Raw genomic sequence first — 22,005 nt, 5'->3', positions numbered from 1 at the left:
ACAAAACCTGCCGCAGTCCCATTGGCCAAGAAAACAGATTTGTCTGAGAATTCAAGAACTTGAAACAACCGAATTTTCAACTCAAAGTTTCAAACGCATTTCTTGCAGAGTCTGCTGTTGCAGTTTTTTCATTGGGATTCATCGATGCTGGGTATATTATATAGCGGAATATACATGATCATACCTATTAATAGAAAATCATGTCTGCTGGTCCTTTCAGCTATCTTAATTAGTGGAGATTGGTCAAGAATTGGAGTTGTCTCAAAAGAGAATGAGGATTTGCTGAAGGCTGCTGATTTTGTTGTCGTTCCATTTTGCTTCTTTCTCATATTTTTGCTTTCCAAGAAATCAGAAGATTGATGATCGGTCTTTCACACGAAGTTTTGATTAATAGTCACTCTATTCTGAAGCTTGCTGGAGAGACAAGTAACGTGCATGAAATCTGTCTTCAGAATTCACACAGAGACAAGTGCAGTGCTGGAGGAACAAAGACAAACTCGCTAGTTTGCCGGTCCAATCGATTTTTTTTTTCAATGTCCAACAAGATATCAAAAAGGAAATTATAGTAAACAGTTCAATTTCTTGACTTTTCTCAGTGTTGACATAGAATTTGCTCCTGCAATTTCAAGCATGAACTCAGGATTGATTCTTGAAACAGTTCAACAAATGCAAGGTCTAGATCCTCTTTGAGTTTAACTAGCCACAAGAAGACATTGTTAGAATACAAAAATCCACTAGTCTCCATGCCATTTGTCCGAGGAACAGCTTCAAATTTTCGTATAACTACAAGGAGGAGATCGTCTATAATTTGGACTTTGGCCAAACATCTACTAACAAACATAGAAGTGAACGTGGCACGAACTTGAGCGCATAAAATCAATCGGCCAAATTAATCGAACTATTGCCGGTCAAATCAGGCCAAAAATGAAAACCTCTCAATGAGAGAAAACGGTCAAATGAAACGAAGATAAGTCTCTTGAATTACTTCAGCTGCTTCTAGCACCCAATCTTCCAATGACAAAGGCACAAAAAATTGCAGAGAGAGACGCGTAGATGATCAGTTAGTGAAATGAGAGGCCTTAAATTGCCAACCTTACATTCCACTGCTTGTGACAAACACAAGTGCCATGGTTTTGGGTCACCTTATCCTATCCGCCTCTAACTCTCCTCTCTTTCTATTTCTCATTTCTTTTATCTTGTGCTCCTCTCAAAACTCAAAAAAAAAAAAAAACACAAGTAGGAGAGCTAGTTTTCCCTCTTTACCTTCCTCTCTTCTTGGACCCCCTTACTTCGCTACATTTATCATCCCCTCTGTATCTTCCTTTATTATGCCCCTTTTCTCGAACAAAGTGTGCTTCCACTTCAAAAAACTGTATACAATAGCAATTCCAACCTGCACTTTGCACCACTTAAACTAGCTGAACTTGAAACTTCTGAAGCATTTTTCTTCACTATCCAAAGTTTGCGTTTTACTCCGTTTCTTATCGTTCTTCACTTGAATTCAACTATTTAGCTTAGCCCAGAAAAGTTGAGCATTAGATAGTCTGTTTTATGCGCATTTAGCACTGATAGGAGTCATCATCTAATAACAGCAGAAGGGGTTACAGTGCATTTTGAATTGTAATATAAGAACAATTGATTGTTTAGTTAAGTGAAGCTGGTTATAGTATTGTTGTAAACTAGCAAAAGTTATCTACAACCCAATCGTTTCAAGAAGAAAATGGCTCCTAAAACTGGAAAAGCTAAACCCCACAAAGCTAAAGGAGAGAAGAAGAAGAAAGAAGAGAAAGGTTTGCGATTCTGCTCATCTTATATTATTATTTCCTTCACTAATTTCCTTCTCCAACTATGCTTTTGTTTGGTCCCACTAGTGTTTGTCTTTTAGGCGAGAAGCATTGGTTTAACATTTCTGCTTTCACATTACCATGATGACAGAACAGTATTCATATTATCATAACAATTGCATCAAGTACAAAACATTTTTTTGAGCCAAAACTTCTCAATTTCCCACAACATTGCACAGATTTTACATCAAGTTTAGTTCCCTTTAATTTTTTTTTTGTGGCGCTATAATTACCTATTGTCATGTTATTGGTCGAAAGCTCTTCATACGTGCGTGTGTGTTAAACAACCCTCAGTTTTTTGGTCTTCCAATTAGTTAGTTCAGTCTTGATTAATTACATCTGTTTTGGGGTTTCTTGCAGTAATGCCTACAGTTATAGAATTAACAGTAGATACACCTGAGGATTCACAGGTGACACTTAAGGTAAGTGCATGTTCTGGCCTTCTGCCAATTCTGCTAACACCACCAAAGTGCACCAATTGGAGGACATTTTACCGCAGGGAATATCGACGGACAAGATTTTGGATGTGAGAAAGCTTTTAGCTGTCCATGTTCAGACCTGCCATCTAACCAATTACTCCATGTCTCACGAGGTCAGTGCTCTCACCTTCGTACAGCATTCTCCATTCTTCGTGCTACGTTATCTTATTACATTTTACACTAAGAATTGATGGACTCTAAACATAAGATAAGACACGACCTTTCATCTATCATCTTCCTGCACCAGAATGAAAATGAAAAAGGGTACGTGATGCCGATTTTGCATTGATGAAGCTCAGGAGTTAGTTATAGCATTCATGTCATTGAAGTTGAGGTACTCGATTAATCACAATCCAAGATTTGGTCCAATCTAAGAAGATTGCATGTCTTGTCGTTGTATCTCTGGTATTGGACAAAACTGGGAGAGGTAGCTTCAAAGTTACCAAAACTTTGTGGGCATACTAATATAGTGTCGCAGTCCTAATATTAGTGTCAATTGTGTGGGCGTAGAATGCGAAATTTCTCCCTTACACTCTTTCCTTTCTTTCGTGCCATCTAATCCATCCCTCTCCCACTTACAAGAAAAAGAAAAGGCTAAAAAGATTGATCCGAAATGCTAGCTTTGACAATTAATATAAATATATTATTGTTGTGATATTAAAACTCTAGCTGTGCAAAATCATTTGCCAACTTACCAAAAGGATCAGTTGTGTCCGACCCGCTAGGAAGAGGAACTTGGGACCATGATTATGGAAACCATCATTTTCAAAATCTTCTTACAAGTAAGTATGAGGAGGATGCATCATCCTGGAAAATCGCATTTTGTGTTTTTGAATGCATAGTAATCTTGCAGAAATTGAAAAAAAGAATCGTGTTAAGAGAATGGATAATGTTTTGTGCTCTTCAAGTAATAATTGAATGTCTTACTTTAATTTGTAAAATATGAGAAATATTTTGAAGCTAATTATATTTTCCAACACTTCTTCAAGTTTTTTAGAAGTAATAATAAAAAAAATTTCCACGATAAAATATCATGTGGGAATATTCCACCAAAATTCTATTGTTTTTTAATTAGTTAACTAATGAATAGTTTTTTAAAAAAAAAAAATCCTAACCAACGATTTGCACCTCCAAGCAGGTAAAAGGCCCACGGCTGAAGGATTCCGTCGAAATCGCCTCTCTCAAACCGTGCCATCTCACCATTGTTGAAGGTATTATAATTTTTACATTTCCAAAATGTTTCTTTTCTTTAACAAAACACATTGTATCGTTCAAATTGAGTAATTATTTCTTCTATTTTGAGATTAGATATCAACTTGAATTAAGACATACCATCTCATTGTCAAATGAAAAAGATGTTCTCTAGTCTTAAGTCTTGTTTCTATAAACTCAATAAATTTGTGTTTGGATTGTGAATTATGCAAATTAAGATTTAGATACAGTAATTTGATTAATTTTTATCCCCTTATGCAATAATCAAACTATACAAATTTCTTACAATACGACACTTCTAGAAAAACATTTGATTTTTATGATTTGGGAGGTCTAGAACGCTTTATAAAACTTATCTCGTGGATAATTAGACCTATAATCTAGTGATCCTTGAAAATACTGAAAAACATTTGAATGTTAGGACATAAATTATTTTTCATCAAGAGTATTGTGGCTATGGTCGATTATCACAAAATATAGGGGCCATTGTCTAATAAATTTTGCAGAGGACTATACTGAAAGCCAAGCCGTGGGCCATATTCGACGACTACTCGACATTGTCGCTTGCACGACATCGTTTGGCGGTTCATCTTCTTCGCCGAAACCGAACAGTAAACCCGGTTCAAAGGATACGGGTCATAAGGATTCCGGCTCTTCAGAGTCCGAACCCGGCCCGGAAAATGTCATTTCCGACCCGACTTCTAAGCCCAAACTCTCCGACAAGAAGTCCGGCACCGTTGCTCATTCCCAGAAACCGAAGCCTGAGATTATTCCCGCCGACGGAGGCTTGGCGGAGAATAATGGCGATGCTGCAGCAGCTATGATGTGTCCTCCGCCGCGGCTCGGGCAGTTCTACGACTTTTTCTCCTTCTCTCATCTCACTCCTCCCATCCAATGTAAGTTTTTTATTTTAAAATCATTTATTGCTATTTTTTGTCCAAAATTTGTATGTTATCTCGTATTAATTGTCATCTTTTGAACAAATATATTTTTGCAGATATTAGGAGATCAAATCGACCATTTCTGGAGGATAAATTGGAAGATGATTTCTTCCAAATTGATGTAACTATGATAAATTCTTCTTTTTTGTTTTTTCTTTATGTAATTATTTATAGGTATTTGATTGAATTGTATGTTTAAATTTGTTACAGGTTAGGGTTTGCAGTGGAAAGCCAACAACAATTGTTGTTTGTGAGAAAGGGTTTTATCCAGCTGGAAGAAGAATTCTTCTGAGCCACTCTTTGGTTGGATTACTCCAGCAATTAAGCAGAGCTTTTGATGCTGTAAGTATCAGGATTTCCGATACCATTTTACCTTATTGATTTCTTGACCAATGGGCTATTTTTGCTAAAAATAGATCCACTATGTTTACATTATACTTTGCGCGATGAGCTAGGCATTTCACCAGTAAATTAGTTTTGTTTACAGGTTACACTTTACTAATACCAACATATGAGGTTAAAAGAAAAAGGAAATAAAAAGAGATTAGAGTCTTTTATGCTTAAACTTTATAGTTACTAACTTCGCAACTTTTAAAAAGAGAAAAATTATGAAAAAACGGAGAAAAAGAGCAAATTTAGTAGTACTGTTTAATGTCTATCACCTTCGTAAAGACAAGATGTTTTGTGTAAACAATCTTGAGGCACAAGCTCATAACTTTGGATTTGTCTTGGCCATGATCCATGTTACTTGCTTTGAGTCCCTAACTGTTATTTCCTTTCATGCTTTCAGTAAGCATGATCACTTATTTTTTCAACTTTATCTTGTGGTTATCAGGCATATAAAGCTCTGCTGAAAGCTTTCACTGAGCACAATAAAGTAAGTATTTCTTGTACGTCATTCTGTCTTGATCCAAATATTTGGGATGGAAAACATATAGAACAACAATTTGTTGTAAACTTCAGTTGTTCTTTTCAGTTTGGGAATCTTCCTTATGGTTTTCGAGCGAATACATGGGTTGTACCACCTTTTGTTGCTGAGCAGCCGTTGGCATTTCCACCATTGCCTGTTGAAGATGAAAATTGGGGAGGAAATGGAGGTGGACAAGGAAGAGATGGGAAGCATGATAATAGGCAGTGGGCAAAAGAATTTGCAATTTTGGCAGCAATGCCATGTAAGACGACAGAGGAAAGGCAAACTCGAGATAGGAAAGCCTTTCTACTTCACAGTTTATTCATCGACGTTTCAGTCTTTAAAGCTGTTGCAGCAATAAAGAATTTAGTGGAAAATAACAAGCACTCAACAACTGGTTCTAGTTCCATCAAATATGAAGAGAAACTTGGAGATTTACTCATTGGGGTGACAATGGATGTGGCTGATGCAAGTATGAAGTTGGATTGCAAGACTGATGGCAGTCGAGTTCTTGGAATGTCACAAGAGGAAATTACTAAGCGAAATTTACTTAAAGGCATAACTGCAGATGAAAGTGCAACTGTCCATGTCAGTTTAGCAATACGTTCTGTTCTTCATTTTCTTAAATTTTTCCAGATGTCATTCCTGTTCTTGACATTTTCTGAGGAAAAAAAATATATTTTCATTATTCACACATATTGTTTTCTTGCAGGATACTTCTACCCTGGGTGTTGTGGTTGTTAAACACTGTGGCTATACAGCCATTGTCAAAGTAGTAGCTGAAACAAATCAGAATGATAGTTTAGTTTCCCAGGACATTGAAATTGACGACCAGCCTGAGGGAGGCGCAAATGCCTTGAACGTGAATAGGTCAGTTCTCATTTGGCTTCAAGATTTGAGAATTTTCCTGCCTTTACATTAGTATATGGTTCCTATGATGTTTGAAATCGTATGCTTTCTTGGTTCAAAATGGCCATTCATAATGCTGTCATTGAATCCTCACTTGAAAATAGATATATACCAAACTTTTGCATAACTCTCACAATGCAAAAATTGTTGTAAAATATCAATTCTACTCCTAATGAGAGCAACAACCTTCCTTCTTAATAGTTAGCATACGGAAAACTTAGGAGATATTGGGCACTTGCTTAACTATGAGATTTCATGGCACAACTACATGCATCAAGCATGCCACTTTCTAGTTGCATATGTTGTATGTATATTTCACAATGGATTGATGTAGGCAGGGGTAGAGCAGCAGGGTGGTCTTTATATAGATCCTTTTTATACAAGATCTTGAAATTTTGTTTAAGTTTTTCACTCCCGGTCCCCTGACTTTTTCTCAGAAACATTTGAGGCCTTAAAAAAAAGAAGTCTTCAAATATACTTTTTTAATACTTTTTTTTGGCGTTATTACCTTGTCCTTGAAGGATTATTTTCTTGTTTTTAACCCTATGTAGCATTATACCATTGTTGCAATTTTTATACACTTTTATTTCTGTCCCTAGGGGGAAAAAATTACTTCATTTGATTCAGTCATTTCCCTCTTGCAACCATTGTTGTAAGATAAACTTATATACAACATTTCTATCTTCAAATTTGCCAGCTCTTCCCCCCAGCCAAGTTGCAAAATTGTGGATCTACCACTGCTTCATTGCAACTACTGTAGCTAATATTACATTTTTCTTTCATAGTAATGATACTGTCAGTAACCAGTGTCTGGTCATCTCATCTCAGCTTGAGAATGCTATTGCACAAGACATCGACATCCCAGACATCCAGCCCAGTTCAAAGATCAAATATTACAGATCTTGAAGATTTGCGCACTTCTAGGTCATTGGTAAGAAAGGTGTTAGGTGAAAGTTTGTTGAGGTTGCAAGGAGAGGATACTAAACAAGCAAAACCAAAACCAGTTAGATGGGAGCTGGGAGCCTGTTGGGTGCAACATTTACAAAATGAAGATTCAGGTAAAACTGACTCTAAAAAAGGTGAAAAAGCTAAAGCTGAGCCAGCTGTAAAGGGGCTTGGAAAAAGTGGTGGACTGCTCAAGGATATTAAGAAAAAATCGGATGACCGAGCCTCAAAATCTGAGCAAAGAAAAGAGGTTGCAAATGATGGTTTTGGTGCGGGAAAGAAAGAGCTAGCAACGTTAGATGAGGCAAAAGAAACGATGTGGAAAGAATTGCTTTCTGAAGCATCATATTTGCGCCTTAAAGAGTCAGAGACTGGTCTTCACCTAAAGGTTATCTAACTGCTCTATAAAGGAAGACATAGTTGCATTGATTTTGTATTATTTTCTGTGATTCATGTACTAACTAACACCTGCAAGAGTATTTTTGCATTGCGTTTAACTTTGTCTGTGATATGTGATAGACAACTCTTCAGAAATTTTAATGGTCTAACCATCGGGAAAATGATGTATGTGCCCCAAGAGGTTTAGTCTTCTTAAAACTTGATTGCTTTGGTTTCATTCATGTTGGCAGTCGCCCAGCGAGTTGATTGAGATGGCACACAAATACTATGCTGATACTGCACTTCCAAAACTGGTGTGTTATACATCTTGCTACGTTCTTTATATAGGAGCTTATTAATGCTTTGAAATCTCAATTAATGGAGTTTAAGACCAGCAACTATTGGTTTCATTGAAATGATAAAGAGCATCAAGTATTGATTTTACCAAACTGACAGGTGGCTGATTTTGGCTCCCTTGAACTTTCACCAGTTGACGGAAGGACGTTAACTGATTTCATGCATACAAGGGGTTTGCAAATGTTCTCCTTAGGACGCGTGGTAATAGTTCAATTCATTTATGCTTTTCCATCTTCTGACACCTATTGCATCACTGAATATATGAAAATCATAGATGAATCTTATGACTAGTGAATCTGTGATAAAGTGAGCAGGCTTTTATCAAGGCAATAAGCCAGAAAGTTAGAGCACATCATTAAGATAGTAATATTATTGTAAATGACAACTAGCTGTGATCTTGCAGAAGCTTGTACTTTGGAAACATCTGCATCTAGCATTCTTGAAACCGAAACACCAAAATTAGTGATGCTAAATTTTTACAAAAGTTCGAGGTGTAAATTTTGGAATGATCATTAAAATTCTGTAATAATTTATATCTACTCATGGGAGGGCTATTCTGCATTATTCAGGCATTTTGAAATGCGAAATGCTGTTTCCATATGGTATTTCTAGAATTTTTACACTCAGGTAGCTGAACTATCTTTATGAAAAATATGAGTTGATTTTAAGATGATTTGTTCTGATACATAAATATATCAGCAGAAGTAAGTTTAAATCCTGTAACTGTTAGATGATTGACTTTGATAAAAGTTCACTGTCATTGATGAAAAATTCTATGTGTTTATTTTTGTTAGATGAATTTCTTTTACTACCTTTATATCTTAAATTATATGGATGAACACCATTTTCACACTTCAATGAGTAATGAAACATGAATATGTCCAACTTAAGATTCTATATTCTTTATTAGCAACCAAAGAAACAATAAATCTTGAAAATTTATTTTTTGTGCTGTCATGCCAGGTTGAACTTGCAGACAAGCTTCCTCATGTACAATCACTCTGTATACATGAGATGGTTGTTCGAGCTTACAAACATGTATTGCATGCTGTTGTAGCAGCAGTAGATAATGCTGGAGACTTGGCCTCATCAATTGCATCATGTTTAAATGTATTGTTAGGAACAGCATCTAGAGGAAATGCTGATTCAGAAATTACTGATGATGATACATTGAAGTGGAAGTGGGTGAAAACTTTTCTTTTAAATAGATTTGGGTGGAAATGGAAGGACGAAAACAGCCATGATCTCAGAAAGTTTTTGATTCTTCGTGGGCTTTGCCATAAAGTATGTTACTTCTCAAACTAAGAAAAGATGTCATAATCTTCCACAGTTATATAAAAAGATGTCATCTTTTCTCAGGTTGGACTAGAGCTTGTTCCCAGGGACTATGATATGGATTCATCTTGCCCTTTTAAGAAGACAGACATTATAAGCATGATACCTGTATATAAGGTATAAAACTCTACAATTCAAGTGAAAGTTGATTTTGAATAATTTTTAATTACAACATTTAAATTTCCCTACAGCATGTTGTGTGTTCGTCTGCTGATGGGCGTACTTTGTTGGAATCGTCAAAAACGTCCTTGGACAAGGGTAAATTGGAGGATGCTGTCAATTATGGAACTAAGGTAACACAAACTTCCATCTCCCTGGCAACTCAAGGATCTATTTTGACTAGATTGAATTGTTGACGATGCTAATCTCCATTCTGTACTCTGCAGGCACTCTCCAAACTTGTATCAGTTTGTGGACCTTACCATAGAATGACAGCCGGAGCATATAGTCTTCTTGCTGTGGTTCTCTACCATACTGGAGATTTTAATCAGGTATGAATGTAATACTGGAACCCATGATCAATTGGCAAATCCTTTGGATGGATATAGAGTGCAGCTTACACTGAAATATCAAGAAGAAACTATTCACAGAAAAAATGGAGCATATCATTCCTTGCTATGAGTATTCGAAATTGAATTAATTGGTTTGTTGAGCTGGTCAACAAAGAGTAAATTGGACTGGTTTATATAAATACTTGTTTATAATAAACACAATGAAATACAGTTTTGCTTGTATTAGATTAAACGAGAAATTGATCATGTAGCCTTATCGCAAGAGAAGGTGAACCAGTGTTCTCCACTGCAAATAACTTTTATGGTAGAATATCTTAATTTGGTCATTAAAAAAAATGGTAAATCTTTAGACGATGTGAAGGTTACTGCCCTAGCTCCTTCATGCATTTCTTCTTCAACAATTCTCAGGTTATCAGATCCCAAACCTTTAGAAACTATTACACATTTTAGAGGAATGTCTATTAGTTTGTGACTTTCTGTAGTCATTCACTCAATGTAGTAAAGATAAATTGGAGGAAACACATACCATGCTTATGCTTTATATGTTGCTTCTCACTTAGAAGGGTGTAAAATATTGGTTCTTCTTTTCTTTCGGTTCTTGGAGATCTTTGGGACCTTTAATTGTTATATGATATTTTAATTTCTTGAGCATTTGAAAGAAAGTAGAAAATGCAGTGATGCATAAATCCATGTCTAAGTAAATATTTGTAGAAGAACCAACGGAGTTGCACGGTTAGGGCCAGCATTGCTGGTATTGATGTAAAGTTTCAATGACATATTTCTATTTTCAACCCGTACTTTGACATCTTAAAATGTAAATGCATGGTTTTTACCAAATATACTTCTGATTTACCTAGTATGACGTGAGAACTCATGATACTGTCAAAATACTTTTCTCTACTTATCATGCTATTAAACACATACTAACTTTTTAACTCTGTTGTCATCTTTTACCATTTTTCTACGATTCAGGCTACAATTTACCAGCAAAAAGCTTTGGATATAAATGAGAGGGAGCTTGGACTTGATCATCCAGACACAATGAAAAGTTACGGAGACTTGGCTGTCTTTTACTATCGGCTCCAGCATACTGAGTTAGCCTTAAAGTAGGTCAAATACATTTAAATTTGAAAGAATTTTCACCTAGATAGATTCTTATTGAAATGTTGATTGTTCTTGTTGCTTTTGTTGCCTACTTAGAAAACAGTCACCTTTACTACAATATTGCCGATAAGGTACATTGCTTAATCTGCAGCTGTTTCACCTAACTTGTCCCTTAAAGAGGAAATTCAGAAATCCTTTCGCTTTAGTTTTGCTGGAAAGTAAAGTAATTTTTTCTGGATTTTTTCAGAGTAGAGGATAGAAATGTATTAATGACAAAAACGGTACAAGTGATGAGAATTGGTTAAGGAATCAGTTGACTTTCTCAATGAACTTACATATGTTATTTTAAGCTAAACATCTTTACTTGTTCTAATACATGGAAAAATTTTTTAAATGTATCAACAATGTGAAAATTACTATATTACTGAAAATTCTATCAGGTAGCCTGCATGGCAACCTCTTGTTTCTAGAGGACCAAGCACAAATTTGTCTTGACGGCTCAAAGAATATGTATGTTTTTGGTCCTGCTGTGGAGAACATAGAACAATTTTAGTTGTTTGGTAGCATGAACATCATATTGCAACAATAGTTGCATCTCTTATTCCCATAGTTCCTTTTACTTGCTTTTATCTGACCATTTAATTCCTTATTACTGCTTTTATGGGTTTAATTTCTAGGTGATCTGTGCCAAACTATTTTTTGTCATTGCTCCAGGCTGACAGTTCTGCATAGCATGTTATATGTATGTATTATATTCTGATCTGCTCTTGAACTGTAGTCCAGTTTCCCATTGTTTGTGATTCTACTTAAAGGTCCTGGAAACTTAACTACTTTGAAATGTTATTAAGAGGTGGCTCTGGCAGTTTATTTGCTTTACCTATGGTTCAATATTCTTTCTGTAAGATGCTGTAGTTGATTGCCATCAATGCAAAATCTTTGCAGTGAGCTGGTTACAGTCAAGGAAAACAGGTCATAGTCATAATCATATTTTTAGTACACTATCATCCATTTGGCTTTAGAATCTTATCTAGTTGGCACTAACTATAATCTAAATAAGCTGCAACCTTTTGGGCCTGGAAAAAATTCCAACTTTTGCTAATCTTTTGGCCTTTGACTGGTAAGTTCAAAAAAATAATGTGCAGTAAAAGAATTGTGCATGAGCTGTTGATTTGTAACAAGTTCTTGACTATATAAAATATGCTTAACAAAATTCTGACATATTTATGTTGATAATCTGGTTGAGTGGAAGACTTAAACTTGCTAAATCGAACATGACATCTACTTACTTTTATTAAAAATAGGAGTGAAAGAGTTCTTTGAGTATTAAGACGGACTAATACCAAGTCATGTACAAGGCAAATCCCCATGGTGCTAAAGGACTATCTCTTGAGTCTTGAGATGTTGAGGCACAGATGTTTATATGATCTTGGTTGTTTTTCATTGAATAATATTTGTCTGTTTCCCATAGGTATGTCAATCGTGCATTGTATCTCTTGCATCTAACTTGTGGACCATCTCATCCAAATACGGCTGCCACCTACATTAATGTTGCAATGATGGAAGAAGGTTTGGGCAATGTCCACGTTGCTCTTAGATACCTCCATGAGGCTCTTAAGTGCAACCAAAGACTTCTTGGAGCTGATCATATCCAGGTCTCTCTCTCTCTCTCTCTCTCTCTCTCTCTCAGAGGGAGGCATAAAGAAGGGGAGATAACATAAAATACTGAATTTTAGCTGCAAAGAATACAAGACCCTTACATACATACACACACAAATACATATATACATACATATTTGTGTGTGTGTGTGTGTGTGTATGTATATGTAAACTCCGCTATATATTCCAGCAGATGTCTTGCTATTTTCTAGAAGAACCATTCTTAGTGCATAGTCATGGTTTTTGGGAAAATTACCAGAGATTCAAATTATGTTTGGCAAAAATTATAATGGAATCTTAAACTTCTCTCCCTCTTGAATGACTGCTCTTGTGGACATATGCACGTGTCCACGAAAACACCTAACCTCATGAAAAAATTGATCAAACTATGTGGGTTTGGTTCAGTGCTGTCAATCTGTCAGTTATTTTACATCATCATCTGTTATTATTATTGTTGTTGTTTTGGTGTCATTTGGTCTGACCAAATGTAGTTGTAAATGTTGGTTGGTTGTGGATATGTTGTTTGTGCAAATCTACACAAACTAATTTTCTGTGTATCTGATTTACAAAAGTAAGCAGATCTTTGCAAAAATTTAAACAAGGGCTTTCCTCAAACAAAAGATCACTGTTTCTATATATTTCTTCTTTTCTCTGCCTTGTGCATTGAGCATAATGGATTCTAGCTTTCCTTTAGCATGTTAAAACTGACATTTGTGGCTATTTCAGACTGCAGCCAGCTATCATGCTATAGCAATTGCTCTCTCTTTGATGGAAGCATATTCATTGAGCGTTCAGCATGAACAAACCACTCTTCAAATACTGCAAGCAAAACTTGGACCAGATGATCTTCGTACACAGGTGATACAAATTATCTTGCAACAAAGCCTGAATAGTTTTCAGTTGATAAATATTTCAATCTTATCAGATGTTTCTTCAGGATGCGGCTGCATGGCTTGAATATTTTGAGTCTAAGGCCCTGGAGCAGCAAGAAGCAGCGCGTAATGGTACCCCAAAACCAGATGCTTCTATCTCCAGCAAAGGACATTTAAGGTGATATTCTGTTTATTATTTTCATTCCCATTTTGCATTTTCTATCCTGTGAGAAAATACTTAAATTGGAGTAATCTCTTAAATTTAATACCTTATGGAGGTTAATGGAAATGCTTGAATCTCTTGAGTGCCTCAAATTCGTATAATTAACAGGCATGGATTTCCATTAGTGAAATCAAAAACCTGTTTGGTGTGCTCAAGTTTTACATAGTATTTGGTAAACCTTCAGTGCATCCACCTATATTGGCCAAAACATAAAGGAGCTGACTTAAAACTCGTTTTAAGTGGCGGTTTGGGGTAGCGGTAGCTTATACAAAATACTTCACTTAATAGAGCTTTTAATAAGCGCACTTATTAAGTGGTTAAGCATGTTACTTGGATGCATACTTCGATAAGTGTTTATTGGGTTAGATAATGTGTAATTTTCAATTTTTAAAATGTATTTATCTCTTTATTGAGTTCATAATATAGGATGAATTGATTAAATTTTATGTTTTATTTTTGTAACACAAACTATTCTAAAAGCACCAAATTTGAGCTTTTGCTAATAGTTCTTTTAGCTCCAAAAGAACTACTCCTGAATTTATGGAATGATTTTCACCAGAAACCTCAAAAGTACTTTTATCACCTAAAATTACCTTTTTGGCGAAAGCACTGCACTCCCAGCCAGGCTCTAAAACCAAATAATCCCATTCTGGTACCATCTTTTTCATCACAAATATAGAAGAATTAAAATTTGAAAATTGCTGTGACTGCATTATGGATTCTATGGTTCTTGATTGCATAGTTCCACTTTTTTGTTGTACTAGTGTGTCAGATTTGCTGGATTACATAATACCGGACGAAGTACGGGATGCCCAAAAGAAACAAGTTCGTGCAAAGGTCAAAATCTTTAATAATTCTGAGGTTCTTACGTGTACTTTCAATGTATGCTGCTACATTCTGATGAATATCATAATTATGACGCAGGTAAAAGCCAAAATAGGACAAAATGGGGAGACTGTTGAAGACAAATATAACAAGGATGAATTGCTATCACCAGCTCATTCTGCGGTGGAGAATTCCAGTGATAAAGAGAATAAATCTGATCTTGAGAACAAATCTGAGCTGCTATATGTGGAAAACATTGACAAAAAACATGATTTATTTTCAGCAGAGCAAGCCATATTAAATGATCATGATGATCTTGCACAGGATAATATATCTGAAGAAGGTTGGCAAGAAGCTTTACCTAAGGGTCGCTCAGCTATAGGCCGCAAGCCTCCTGGTTCAAGGAGGCCCAGCCTCGCAAAGCTGAACACCAACTTCATGAACACTTCTCAGGTATCCAAATTCCGTAGTAAAAGTACCAATTTCTCATCTCCAAGGACATCACCTGATGAGTCTGCTGCTGCTTCCACACCTACTCCTGCTCTAAAGAAGTTTGGAAAGAGTGCTAGCTTCAGTCCTAAGTCAATTAATCCTGCAATTTCAAGTACTGGTGCAGAAAAATCAGCTAACCCAAAGTCAGCCTCAGCTAGCCCCGCTCATACTGATCCAGTTAGTAAGGCTGGTCAAACCATAAGTTCGGTCAGTGCTCAGACGACTGGAAAGCTTTTTTCCTACAAAGAAGTTGCTTTAGCTCCACCTGGTACAATTGTGAAGGCAGTGACTGAAAAGTTTCCAAATGAAAGGTCTGCAGAAACAAGTCTGCCATCAAGCAAGGAGACAGGTGTGACATTTGCAAGTGAAGTGGTAGAAAGGAATAATGGGGAGGAAAGACAAGTTAAGAGTCCCACTGAAGAGAAATCACCAGTGGATCCTGATGAGCAAATGAATGAAAATGCCAACAGAATGGTACAAATAGAAGAGGGAGCGACTACCTTAGTCAAATCTTTAGAAGGAGATGAAACTGGAGGTTCTAATGTAAAAGGATCTGAAGTTATTGAGGGTAAACAAGAAAAGAGTACTGTTGAAAGCAAGGAAGGGGAAACAGCACAAGGTTCTGTTTTGGAAGCTGAGAATTCTGTTACTTCTGAAAAGTCAGAACTTGGCACTTCCGAAGTTGAAGTGTTTGAAAGACAAGATGACAAATGTAAGGGAGCTTCATCTGAGAATGAACCTATTTCTACTTCGGTAGAAAATACCACCCTGTTGTCAGAAAAACATACATTTCACCAAAAAAATGCAGTAGAAGCTAAACAGGAGAAGCTTTCTGCTGAGAATGAAGCAAATGAAGGTAAAGAAATTGCAAGCTCTTTGCCAACCAAAGGAGAAAAACAAGGGGATACTGAGGCTGGAAAAGGAACAAGCAAGAAGCTTTCTGCAACTGCACCTCCATTTAATCCATCAACAGTTCCAGTTTCTGGCTCAGTTCCAGTGCAAAGCTTTAAAGAGCTTGGAGGAATATTGCCTCCTCCTGTAAATATTCCACCACTGGCTCCCGTTTGTCCAGTTCGTAGATCACCACATCAGTCAGCAACTGCAAGAGTTCCATATGGTCCCCGACTCTCAGGTGGTTATATTCGATCAGGGAATCGGGTTCCACGTAATAAAACTGTTTACCAGACTGCTGAACATAATGGGGATGGAAGTCACTTCAGCCTGCCAAGAGCAATGAACCCACATGCGGCTGAGTTTGTACCAGGCCAGCCATGGGTTCCAAATGGTTATATAGCCTATTCAAATGGTACTGCTGTATCACCAAATGCTTATAGTATATCTCAAAATGGTGTACTAGTTTCACCAAATGGTTCTCCAGTACCCTTGCATGTTTTTCCAGTGACTCAAGATGGGTTACCAGTACCAATAGTATCTGTAGAACCTTATTCAGTTGCAAGTGCTACAGAACATGCTGAAGATCAGAATGAAGTAGCATCAGATGGGAGTAGTGAGGAGTCCTCCGGGAACTTGACAGTTGAAAGCTCAATAGTCGAGCAAGGTGAACAGGATCAATCTGACATTGGTGAAAAACCATGTGATGATGAGTCTGGAGTTGCTGCAAAATCATGTACAGATCCTGAAGAGAAACCCACAGGTACGGCCACTCCAATTCCTGAGATTGTTGCTGCAAAAGAAAGCTGTGGTAGCATTGTGGTGGAGAATGCTAAAATCAAACGTTGGGGAGATTATAGTGATGGCGAAACTGAGATTGTTGAGGTCCAAAGTTGAGAAAGTCTATTAACTTTTGATAGAACTGAACAGTCTTAGAGCCAAGTCGTCGGAAATGCCACAGCGCCAAGAGCAACTAGTGAGACTTGGTATATGTGAAAGTCATGAAGTTTTATAGCTGAGATTCTATCCTTTGGGAAGGACCATTATAGCTGCTAAGGTACCAAATATGAGTTGGCTGATGATGCACTTTGAGAACAGATTGATATGTTGTACAAATCAGCATTATCTACCTTGAAATCAGTAAGTTGCATTGCCAATTAACCGAGGGAGCAACAGATTTTGATGGAGGACCGCACTATTGGGTTTAACTTGTTTCGTTCTCTTCTGGAATTCAATTTTGTTGGTTCTTTACTAACCAAGTAAGATCTTGTAGGAGTTTTGCATCTTCAGGCGTTCTACAAATGATGACTGTGAAGTGCAATGTAGATCTGCCAGGGTGTCATAGTTTCTCATCCCAGTTACGCTTTGCTGTAATTTAAGGATTTTTAGCTTTGGTTCCAATTATTTGATAATTAGGCTAGCCGAAGATATCAGCAGTCACAGACTTGAAAGGCTCAACACATTAGGCTGCTAAGTCTGTATGGCATCTTGAAACTTAAAGGATCATGAATAAGTTTTTTTTTGCAGTCTGGGCTTTTATATACACCACTCTCTTTTCGGGGCGAGGTTGAGCTCTGCTATTCATTGGTATGCAAATATGCTTCGTTAAATTTGCTATTGAGTATGAACAATATGGTAGTTAACATAATGATCGCTAAAGTAACAAACCCACTAATTTATTCATGTTGTCGATCAGAAGATCAAAATAGATCTTAATTTTGTATGTTCCAAAGTAGAGATGCAACAGGATCAATATCATTATGTTCTGTATTCTTAGACAACGATAATAATACTTCGCTAAATATCATTTAAAGAATGTATATAAACTGGGAAGAGGGTGCCAAAGCATGGTCGTCCTCCATGTCTTGCTCACGTGCGGGTTTTGAAAGTGGCCCGAGCTGGAAATTTTTTTTCCTTTTTTTTGTATTTGTTTGCTCTTTCTTTCTTGGAACCCAACGTCTTTCTTTGTTGTGAAAGTGGTCGTCCTCCATCAAATGTCTTTTGTCCTTGGAACCCAACAGTAATTATAGCGTCTTTGCTAGCAACCCTATAAGAAAGGCAGCGTGCTTTTTATTGAGCTGTTAAAATCGGGGTGGTGATGATTAGCTTCCTATTAAAAGCAGATAACAGGATGCTAGAGACTGAATCACTTATCGGCACTTGCTTCCTATTTGAGCGAATTTCAGCTTGAATTACCCCTGCTGTGGGATTTATTAGTTATAAATTATCAGTTAAATAGATAGATCAGAGTGTCCAATAGGAACATTGACTTTTGACTTAATTACTAACACTGCCCAACAATAAATATATATATTCGAGTAGACAGGGCGGCTATACATTCGTTCGTTATGCTGGCCTCAGGCGTCTTAATGGTTCCTCGGATTTGAAACGCACAGGCACTCTTTGTGGCTTTTCATGAAGCTTCTCGGCCCAGCTTTTCATGAATGGAGGTGGAGAGTTGCTTTTTAGTCGTTCTTCATGTAAACGTCTGGTCTTATATTCCTATTCCTCTCCTCCAGCTTATTTTGCACCTGCTGCTCAGCCTTCACTGGTTCTGTTGCATTTTTTGGACTCTTGCTGTCGCCATTGATATACTCCTTGTTGCTATAACCTGGAAGAGGTGTTCATTCTGTTTCTAATTTACAGTTCTTTTTTATCAGATTATATTTCTTGTTTCGTGCCTATCCAGGTTCTAAGCTTAATGAGGTTGTTCTTCTATCCATTTGCATTCAGTTTCGCTTGTTTACTGATTAACATTTTTTGTTCGTAAGATTAGTTCCTATCACTATATTGCTTTTCCATGGTAACTGCTGTTTAGATGGTTTACGTTTGTCAACTGCTTAGCTGGTTATGTTGTGTGCGTTGCCTTTGTTAGCTCCTTACTTGTTTTTTCCCTTCTCTTTCGCACCATTGTTTTATATGCTGCTGTTTTTTAAGTCACTGCTATTCCTCTTATCTGTACGTGTTTGGTTATTTTTTTTTTTCCTCATTGCATATGTCATTGTTCCTTGAACTGTTCTTTGTTATTTCTTTATAGATGAGTCGCTGCTGTTTTGTTTTATTTATGCCATTTGCTGCCGGTTGAATTGTGAAAACATATTCATGCCTTTTAAGTTTATGTTAGCTGCTTTGCGGGACGTTTGCTATGGGTGTTTGATGCTTTTTCCTTGGTTTCACGCTGTTCCTGCGTTGAGTGAGTTGCTTCTCTTTGTTGCATGCAGGTTGTGCGCTCCATCTCCTAGAGTTGTAGCTGTTTTCACACTGTCCCGGTTTTAGCTAAGAATAAGAAAAAATGCAGTCCCTCGAGAGTGTTGGCTCATCCAATTCGCCAGCAAGAAATACCGCATTTTCATTCATGCTGCTTCTTTTTCAGATTGAACGTGCCTGACCAGGTATATCCTTGCTGTACAGATTCGCTGTCATTATTGCAAAAACACCTTATCTCAGCTTTCACAATGCTTGAATTTCTCTGCAAATTTTAGATATTTCCTACTCAATTCCAGGCAATCCTCATTAAACACCAGTGCAATCAAATTATACTGCGTGAGGGCTACAAAACATGGATCATTAAACTCAACAAATAGTGGTTTGGATAACGTTGGTAGGAATTCTGTCGCAGCAACATCCTGAGGCAGAGTGATGCTTTCTTGCTCCGTCATTCCGGAAGTTTAGTTTTTGATGTGATTCATTTCTCAGAGGACCGTCAGCAAGCACGCATGCCATGGACAGATCCATTACCTAATATTTTACATCTAAAGCCGTCCTTTGAATCAGAAAGTTAGCCTTGCTCTTTTTGGTCTGATTTCACTCATTATTTCTTTTTTTAACAAAAAAAATTGCTTGCCTCATACGTATATAATTTTCTCTGCAGTGAATAGAAAACTAAGAATAGTACGACAGCGAGTTTTATCATCATTGAAACCAGATTTTGCGCACAACTTAACTGAAGGAGCGTGTTTCTATCAGATTGTTACAGGGCACAATCGACATAAATTTGTAAGTTTTTAATTACTTTTTAATGCATCTTCCTGTGATTATTCTGCAGCAATGTTAACGATGTTGAATTAACTGCTTACCTGGTGACAAAACACCTTCTGTTACTCTGAGTTTTGGAAACAAAACACTAACTATTACGATCCATGGAAGACAGTTTATAGATAACTGGGACATTTTTGCTGCTGAGCATCAACTGGAACTAGATGAAATTTTAGCTTTCCTTCCTGAATCAAGCTACACCTACAATGTTCTGATCTTTGACAAATATGGTGTAGAAAAGCAGTTCTCGTGGTATCATAGTTTCCATGTTTACTCCATCATGAAAAATGTATAAATTTAGATTAATCAAAAATAGAAGTTTCCCTGCATCGTGTTTCTTTTTTCAAGCGTTTAATATAAGGATTATTTTTGCTCATACATTATTCCATGCTCTGCAACTTCTTTTTCTTTACCAGCTTAGACTTAACAAATGTAAAACTATCCTGGTGAAAAAGTTGCCCACAACACTCGGCTTCTTCCAGACATTTCTTTTTTTCTAACCTTAGTGCCTTTGTACTTGCTCCTAAAAACATCCAAGGTGCATGTCAAAGGTTATAGGACAAAAAATAAAAAATGTACTTGCATTTCCAGTATACATTCTATAACCATGCTAAGAATCCAAAAAAACTTCCAACCGAACTAAATAATTTCTCTGTACGTTAAATATCTTCTGAAATACATGTTCACTGTCCCCTCAACCTGGGCATATTTACACCGTACCACCGTGCGCAAGCACGGTGGACATCTCCTAGTCTTACCTGAATTGTGAAACGCTATTATTTGAATTGATAGAAATCTCAGCGGTTTGATTAAGGTCGAATAGGTAGAGGTGCAGCTTGTAATTGATATCTGCAGTTGTCTAATAACTGTTCTTCCTGATGGCTAACTTTTAAAAGCATCATACATTGTGTACACCTTCTATAGTAATGTAGGTCGACAGCAATACCTGGGAAAAGTGCAACCAAAAGGAGCCATTTCAGAAAATTTCAAGATTTTGTTATAGTGATCTGCTGGAAAGTGGGGTAACAAATTTCACTTTGGGGGCTTGCACGGTTTTCTTTTCGTTTCATGCTTAAATTTCAAGAAAGGGCAACACACCTGCACGGTTGGAAATCCTGGACTTTGCTAAACGTGTACTTCAGCTCAAAAGAAGCTTAAGTAAGAGGGCCTCTGTCCTCCAGAAGTATGCTTGTTTCTTTCCTCTGTACTAGTTAAACTGAAACAAAATCACTCGACATCCTACCCTTCGTAAACAGTATTAAATCTCTCATCTAATTTAAAATGAAAAATTAGAAACTGATCAGTTCTTGGCTGTCAGCCCTAGCCACGGAATACTGAAAAGTAAAATTCGAAGGTTTGAAAAATGAATAATTGATGCAGCTCGTATTTTCGTTTACGAGCTGTTTCAGTTGCTGTCGGAATTGAGACATTCCTGTGATTAAAGTGAACATAATTTTGGGAAGAGGACCAAATGGAAGGGTAAGAAATATATGCGATAGGGAGCATAACTATTGGAAATGACCTTCTTAGAAATGCCAAATGTAGGTTATGGTGGTCAACAATCGCGTGCTTAGGAGCCGATCTAATATTCCCCTATGGCTATCAATTCACCGTGATTTCCTGAAATCTGGACTTATACTTGGGATCATAAATACCTCCCATTATCCATAATCAAAGGTAACACATTCTCATCTGCTTTCTCGTTCATATAAACTCCTGAACTCCTAATCACTAACTCAGGCATCGAAGTCATCCCGAGGCTACAAAACCCCTAGGCCTTTATTTCTCGTTGTGTTTGCAGACAAGAAGTTCGGCTCAGACAGTTCAACTCCGCCAGTTTCCTCCTTGCACGAACCACATAGAATATTTAATGGGATGTTCAAAAGATTTGTTGTGATCTTTATTGAAAATTTGCATAAATAAAGGCAGGTTTGCTGTGTGTAATTGTTTCCTACTTAATTCTTTCCTTCTCTTCATTGTAGCAAGTGAACTTGGCTTCTCTTTACCCATAACTACTTGCATGGCAAAGTGAAGTGGAATGGCCTAGTGGATTGTTAGTAATGGGAATCTTTTGAAGTCGACAAT

General features: G+C 37.0%; 1 protein-coding gene across 1 annotated transcript; it reads left to right on the top strand.

The window, feature by feature from the left end:
* The first annotated feature begins 1,222 nt into the window (after nucleotides 1-1,222).
* On the top strand, nucleotides 1,223-17,465 carry LOC113774759 (protein TSS-like). Its single transcript, XM_027319375.1, has 23 exons — nucleotides 1,223-1,790; nucleotides 2,205-2,266; nucleotides 2,344-2,436; nucleotides 3,462-3,534; nucleotides 4,042-4,431; nucleotides 4,533-4,597; nucleotides 4,687-4,818; nucleotides 5,312-5,353; nucleotides 5,453-5,974; nucleotides 6,099-6,256; nucleotides 7,124-7,628; nucleotides 7,870-7,932; nucleotides 8,075-8,176; nucleotides 8,939-9,259; nucleotides 9,335-9,427; nucleotides 9,502-9,603; nucleotides 9,697-9,801; nucleotides 10,795-10,928; nucleotides 12,395-12,578; nucleotides 13,309-13,440; nucleotides 13,520-13,632; nucleotides 14,442-14,514; nucleotides 14,602-17,465. Exons 1-23 carry the CDS (start codon nucleotides 1,721-1,723, stop codon nucleotides 16,780-16,782), a joined length of 5,715 nt encoding a protein of 1,904 aa, XP_027175176.1. The 5' UTR covers nucleotides 1,223-1,720; the 3' UTR covers nucleotides 16,783-17,465.
* The last annotated feature ends 4,540 nt before the right edge of the window (nucleotides 17,466-22,005 follow it).

The sequence above is a fragment of the Coffea eugenioides genome, chromosome 6 (genome assembly GCF_003713205.1).
Source record: "Coffea eugenioides isolate CCC68of chromosome 6, Ceug_1.0, whole genome shotgun sequence".
In the NCBI taxonomy this organism is placed as follows: Eukaryota; Viridiplantae; Streptophyta; class Magnoliopsida; order Gentianales; family Rubiaceae; genus Coffea; species Coffea eugenioides.
The sequence above is the reverse complement of the archived record's forward strand: the minus strand, read 5'-3'. Positions and strand labels throughout refer to the sequence as shown.

Coding starts and splice junctions, on each gene's coding strand:
- LOC113774759 (XM_027319375.1), top strand. CDS start 1,721: ATGGCTCCTAAAACTGGAAAAGCTAAACCCCACAAAGCTAAAGGAGAG. Junction 2,437..3,461: donor ATTACTCCATGTCTCACGAG/GTCAGTGCTCTC, acceptor ACCTCCAAGCAG/GTAAAAGGCCCACGGCTGAA. Junction 4,819..5,311: donor TAAGCAGAGCTTTTGATGCT/GTAAGTATCAGG, acceptor TGTGGTTATCAG/GCATATAAAGCTCTGCTGAA.